The sequence below is a fragment of the Arachis hypogaea genome, chromosome 2 (genome assembly GCF_003086295.3).
Source record: "Arachis hypogaea cultivar Tifrunner chromosome 2, arahy.Tifrunner.gnm2.J5K5, whole genome shotgun sequence".
Taxonomy (NCBI): domain Eukaryota; kingdom Viridiplantae; phylum Streptophyta; class Magnoliopsida; order Fabales; family Fabaceae; genus Arachis; species Arachis hypogaea.
Window position 1 is genome coordinate 14,703,025 of NC_092037.1, and position 7,069 is coordinate 14,710,093.

General features: G+C 25.8%; 1 protein-coding gene across 1 annotated transcript; it reads left to right on the forward strand.

Annotated features, from left to right (window-relative positions):
* Positions 1-4,779: 4,779 nt before the first annotated feature.
* On the forward strand, positions 4,780-6,263 carry LOC112722137 (uncharacterized). Its single transcript, XM_025773111.3, has one exon. The coding sequence runs from the start codon at positions 5,160-5,162 to the stop codon at positions 6,060-6,062; it is 903 nt and encodes a 300-aa protein (XP_025628896.1). The 5' UTR covers positions 4,780-5,159; the 3' UTR covers positions 6,063-6,263.
* The last annotated feature ends 806 nt before the right edge of the window (positions 6,264-7,069 follow it).

Genomic DNA, 7,069 nt, shown 5'->3' on the forward strand with positions numbered 1-7,069 from the left:
CATACATATGAATATTAAAAAAATATTAAAATAATTAAAATTACGACCTACTAGTTCACATATGAGGTAATTTGAAGAATACAATAAGACGTATAGTTTAAAATATGATAATATTAATTATAAAAATTTATTAACTATAGACATTAAAAGTATGAAATTATGAATATTATGAGTATAAATTATGGATGTTATTAATATGAAATTATAGATGTTATGTGGATAAAGTTATGGATGTTAAATTTTGGTTACCAAATTTTTTCTGTAATTTTAAGTGCTAATTTCGTTTTATTATATATGTTAACGTGGATGTTAACTTCATGTAATTATGGATGTTATTCATATAAACTAATTGATTGCATAAAATATGAACTTTACACAAATATTATGCATATAACTAAAAAAAATTAGTGAGCAAAATCAAAAGATTTAAATACCAATTACCAAAAGAAAGTTTAAATATTAAAAAAATGCTTCTTATTTTAGCGATCAACATTATAAAACTATTTTAAAAAATTAAAGGTGTACATTTTAAATATATATAAAAATTGAAGGTATACATTTGAAGGTAAACATTTGAAACATATATAAAATGGTATACAAAACATTCTTCTAAAATAATTATTGGTTTTTCAGTTTTTAGTCTTTATAAAAATTAAATTAGGTTTTTTACTAATAAGAGATCCAAAGATATAATTAAGAATACTACAAATAAAAATTTGAAAAAAAGATATAAAAATAAATCAAAGTAAAAGTATATCATTCACATGTTACGAAAATAATTTTAAATGCTTCTATTTTTATAAAATTATTTTTAAAAATTAAAAAATATAACAAAAATAATAAAAAAATTTACTTTTTTAGACATAAATAGCAAACAAATAATGATAAAAAATGTTACGCATATAATTAAAGTGTTAAAAAATACATAAAAAATAATCCAGGCTATTACCATACCTCATCAAAGCACCTTCTACCATAGGTACTGTATTAAGGTCGAAATCAATTGCCATACAAATTATAATGATAACAATAATTTCATGTAAAATTTCTTAGTTGATACACTATTGTGCTTGCAATGGTGTTATTCTTGTGATTTTTGAATGAATATGATTGAATTAACATAGGATAAGTTTCATGTTTCATATCTCCAATAATTGATGATAAATATTAAATACCATAACGGACAAAGAATCAATTGCAATTATTTAATGTAATTGATATTATAATTATCGTTTTTAAATATAATTATTAATCTTTATTGTATTTTTATATATATAAATCAAATTATAAAAAGGAATATTAATTATTGATTACAATAATGCCTAATAAAAACTGATATGATTTTATAATTAATATCATTAATAAGTAGATTTGATAAGAACGGTGATAAGTAGAATGATAAGAGAGTGGGATAAAAAATAAAACTGATATTAAATGATATAAATGAAGTGAATTATGGAAAGTTTTGGCTAATTATGGCTGAAATATTTTGGTTACCAAACTTTTTCCCAACTAAAAATAGAAGAACAACAACAACAAAGATTGATGGGGTTCCATAATGGTGGTTCTGATCGAAAATTAAGAGGAAAAGTGCAAACCCGAAAGAGAATTCGTCCATAAGAGTGAATGAGAAATTGAGAGGAGAAGTGCAAATCCAAAAGAGAATTCGTCCATAAGAGTGTTGCCAACACAAGTGGCATCGTTGCTGAGCAGAGTGGTGACAACAAGGGCGGTAATCTCAACTTGAAGGTGCATCTTCTTCTAATCAGGGTTCCCAAATCCCGTCACGTTCCCCTTCACAAGAAATCTGAAGAATCATTCAATTCAACGAAGCAGATAAAAAAACGCTTATGGAAGCAAGGAATATACAAAATACAATTAGGAACATGTCCTTCACTACAAAGGTTAGGCCACATAGCATTTGGTTGCACGCGCCAGGGAAAGAAAAAGGCTCAAAACGCTGCATAAAGGCACCGTACAACTTCTTATCGGGAGAGCTGGAATTCTCTGCCTCCACCGTCTATGGCGAGTTTCAGTGACAATAAGGACGGCGGTGGTAAGGCTAAGGCTGACGAGAAGCCAGCGTTTGGGGTTAAAAACATTGCACTTTAGAAGATTGAGGGCTTTGGACATGATGCAGAAAATAGAGAAAATAAAAGGTGGTGGTTGGCGGTTGAGAAAGCAGCGGCTACCGCTAGCCCTTCCCCTTCCCTTCTCCATCTTCTCTTCCCCTTCTTCTTCCCTGAAACCCCCCTCCCCCGCCTAACGTGATTTCCTTCCCCATTCCCCTTAACCCGTTTTTTTTTTTTGTTTTTTTTAGTTAGGAGTATTTTTGGAGTAAAAATAAAAAATTTAGTAAAAAGAACGATTTTAAAATTAAATTAAATCTTAAAGACAATTTTGTAAAAAAAAAATTGAAGACAAAAAAAAATTTCAATCCCTGTTTTAGAGATTAAACTCATACTTAACCCTAAAAAATCTATCAATAAATTCGTCTTTTCTAGCAATATATATGAACATTTTACCAATTTTATTTAAAAAAAAATCTCACTTAAAAATTCTAAAAATATAGATTTTTATCTATTTCTATAATTTTATTTTTATTTTAATTATAATTAAATATAAGGTGCATTAAGGATTCTTCTTGATGAGACGCAATGCTTAAATTAAATGTAGTAGTAGATAACGCTCACACTCATCAGTAGCCAGTGAAATTGGAATGTAGTGTATATATATGACAAAGGCATCAATATATATATATATATATATATATATATATATATATGGAAAATTGATTGAGAGTGACACTCATGACACCTACTCATCACACAATGCACTTGGCTTATATGTGAAGTTTCGTTTTGGATATGAATAGTGAAATTGATATAATAATGAATAATGAATAATGAATAATGGATGAATGAAGTTTTTTATTTCATAGCATTATTTTAATTTCGTCCCCTTTTGGGGTAGTCGCCACCCTGTTATTGGTCCAATTTCTAGACTTCTAGTTTCTTTACAATATGGCAGTTGCCCACGTTTCCTTTGTTTCTTTGACTCACGTGCCTATTATAATTATATTTCAACATATAATAATAATACTCACTTGAATTTCATTGAAACATTGAACTATCAAAAATGTTATAAAAATATTTTTGTTTTGAACTTGTTGGGTTTAGAAAATGTCTCTTTTCAACATATAACCGAATTTAGGAGAAATAATTTACAGTTAGAAAATCTTTTTTTTCTTACAGTATTTATTAATTTAATAGATCAAAAATTAATTTATTATAAATCAAAATTTTATTTAAAAATTTATTATTAGTTAATAAATTACTATTTAAAGATTCATTCTAATTAAATTCACAATTATTTAAACAAAAGAATGAACTAATTACTCGACCAATCAAAATTAATTAAAAAATCTCATTTTAGATAATATTATATCTCTAGCAGCAGTCTTTTTTTTTTTTTGAGTTTATATAAATTTTAGAAGTCAATAATATTTTAATTTTAGACCTTTTAATCATATGATATTATATCATAAAATTACTTATTTTAAAAAGTTTAAAGTAATAAAAAAAATATACATAAATAATTATATCTCTAACAATCAAAAATCTCTTATTTGATACATACAATTAATTTTAGGCCTTAAATTTAATAATAAGTTTGGTAACTAACTTAAATTCGTCGAGGGATCAAATTACTCGTCCGCTTAACTAAATGTCGAGAGTTCGAATCCCACTTTTAAATAGAACTCATATTTGTAACACATTAATCCTTGACTTGATGAGTTGTGAAATACTATGGAAAAACAAAAATAATAAATTTGCATTGGTCACCTATGTTATATATTTATTGGAATTATTTATAAACTACGTTTTCAACTTCTTTGAACATTTGTTAAGATATTTGCATATTATTATTTATCAAAGTGAGGACTTTCATATTGACAATGAGAATAATTAAGCTTCAAATTTTGTAAATTAAGAGAACATTTTTTATCACTTATTACTTATCACTTATACCAACTATTTTTAACTTATATAATAAAAAGAGTATTGTTATTGGTACTTTCAATTAATCCAAATTTGACCCCCCAAAATAGTTTTCATATTATGTGTGTTTATATGTGTATTTTTTTAATATCTTAATAGTAAAGTATTGTTTTAGACTCTAATTTTTGGATTAAATTTTAATTTCATTTCAAATATTTAAAACGTCTTATTTTTATTTGAAACGTTTTATTTTATCTTATTTTTTGTTCTTTAGTTAATTTTTTTTAAATATTTTTTTTTATTATGAATTTTTTTTCAAAATAATGATAAAATCGTAATCGTAATGGTCATAATAGTTGTTTTAATGATTTGAGAACTATCAATGACATAATAAAATAATAATAATAATAGAAAAAACATTTTTAAAAAAAAATTAATTTTGAACATAAAATTAAAATAGGACGATATAAAACATTGTGAAATTAAATATAACGTTTTAAAAATTAAAAACAAAATTAAAATTTAATCTAAATATTAAAAACTAAAACAATTTATCATACTCCTAATTTTTTTAAAAGAAGAAAAGTATGAAATAAAAGAGGGAGCCGGGAAGGAGAAGAGAAAAGGGAAACAAATAGTTTTGTTTTTTATTTTTAATAAAGAGACTAGCAGAATTTAATTCGAACCTTGTTGCCACTAATAAAAAATAAATATATTTGCCACCCTAGTTACTTTTTGACATTTTATATTGAGGCTCTATAGGTTGACCGTTTAACAGTACATACAATGATACAATCTAAGGTTTCATAAAATAAGGAAAGACATGCATCCTCCTTGCCCAATAATCCCAGCATTACTTTATTTTCCTACTTTATTAATTTTTTTTTTTTAAATAAAAAAGGAAAAAAAATCACCAATTGTTTTATGAATCCAATGTCTTGGGTCCTTCTGTTGTTTTCTTCCCAAACTGGTATATAAGGCAAGAACCTTAGATCTTTTTCTTCAATTCATCACATCATAAAAGCATACACAATTATTGTAGTAGCAATAGTGGTTACAAAATCATAGCACACACAAAAAGAAGAAAACACAACACAAACTCATCTCAATTTAGTGTATATTCAACTTTTTGTTTTTTGGTTCCAATAATCAAGAAAAATGGATTTTGATCCTTCTTCTTTGTTCCAACAACAAAACACTACTACTCACTACTACTCTTCATCAAATCCCTCTTTTTCTTCTTCTTATTCTTCTTTATTAGATCCTTATAATTACCCTTTAGAAGACTTATTGTGTTTCTTCAATTATGAAGAAGATAACAACAATAATGTTAACAGCAACAACAACAACCTTATTTTTCCCTTCAACGAAATCAAGGAATCTTCATCTTCCTATGATGATTCTTCCAACAATGAAGGATCTCAAGGAAGCAACAATGAATCAACATCATCATCATCACAAGAAGTCTCATCTCAAGGCCAATTATTACCGCCGGTATCGCCGCCGCCGCCGCCGCCGCCATCAACAACAACAACAAAGACTACAACAACAAAATTACCATTATACCCTCCAAGGGAAAACAAGGAGAAAAGGCCCTACAGAGGAGTAAGGAGAAGGCCATGGGGTAAATTTGCAGCTGAGATTAGAGACTCAACAAGGAATGGTGTTAGGGTTTGGATTGGAACATTTGACACAGCTGAAGCTGCAGCTTTGGCTTATGACCAAGCTGCGTTGACCACAAGAGGTTCCATGGCAGTTCTTAATTTCCCTGAAGAAATTGTTAGGGAATCACTCAAGGACATTATGGTAAATACCAACAACAATAATAAGGAAGAAGGCTCTTCTCCTGTTTTAGCACTCAAGAGAAAACATACAATGAGAAAAAAGTCAAAGTCAAAGTCAAAGTCAAAGGTGATGATTAGTAATAGCAACAATAACACCAACAACAATAGCAATAAGAAGGCCAAAAGGGATGATGATGTTTTGGTGTTGGAGGATTTGGGTTCTGAGTATCTTGAACAGCTTCTGAGTTTGACTTCTTCTGAAGGCATTATTTGCTAGCAGCTATATAGTATATAATAATGTGTTATTAGTTTAATTAAAATGTTTTTTTTTTTCATTTATTATTTTAACCTTTTCTGATTCTTTCATTACTTTGTTAATGCTTTGCATTCTGGAATTCCCTTCTCTCTGTTCTTCATTTCCTTTATTTTGAAGGTTTTCTTTGAATTGTCAATAATAAAAAAACAGTTCAACTAGGTATCCTTTAAAAGTTGTACAATATTCAGCCTTTTATTACAATAATTTAAAAAAAATAAAACAAACATATCTAAAAATTTTAAATAGATTTAGTGTCTTTTTAAAATTAAATACACATTCAAAATACAAACTAAATAAAACTGAAATTTAAAATTTATATTTAAATTTTAAATTTCTATTTTAAATTTAATATACTTAATTATTAATATATTATAATTACAATTTAAATACACATCCAAAAATCAAATTAGTTATAATTCAAAATTTTGAATTTAAAATTTTAAAATAAATCTTAAACCGTTTTAAAATTTTGGATGTGTTTCAAACATGTTTTGTATATAAGTCAATAATTTTAGATGTGTAATAAATGAAAAATAACCAATATTTACAAACATACATTTTAATAATTTTAAAAGCATTAATGTTCAAATAAGTAACGATAAAATTCAACAAATAATAAAAAAATGAGAAATATTAGATGAATTTTATCGAATAAGATATAAAAAAAATTAATTTTATATTTAATGTTTAAATTTAAATTTTTGATTTATGATTTTGGATGTGTTTTAGAAATATTTTTTGTATCACTTAATAATTTTAGATGTGTTACAATTGAAAACAAAATCGAATTTTTACAAACAAGCATTTTAATACTTTTAAAAGCATTAATATTAAAATAAGTAACGAAAAAATCTAAGTATTAAAAAAGAGAAATATTAGATGAGTTTTTCTCGAATAAGATATAAAAAATTAATTTTATTTTTAATGTTTAAATTTAAATTTTAGATTTATAATTTTTGATGTGTTTT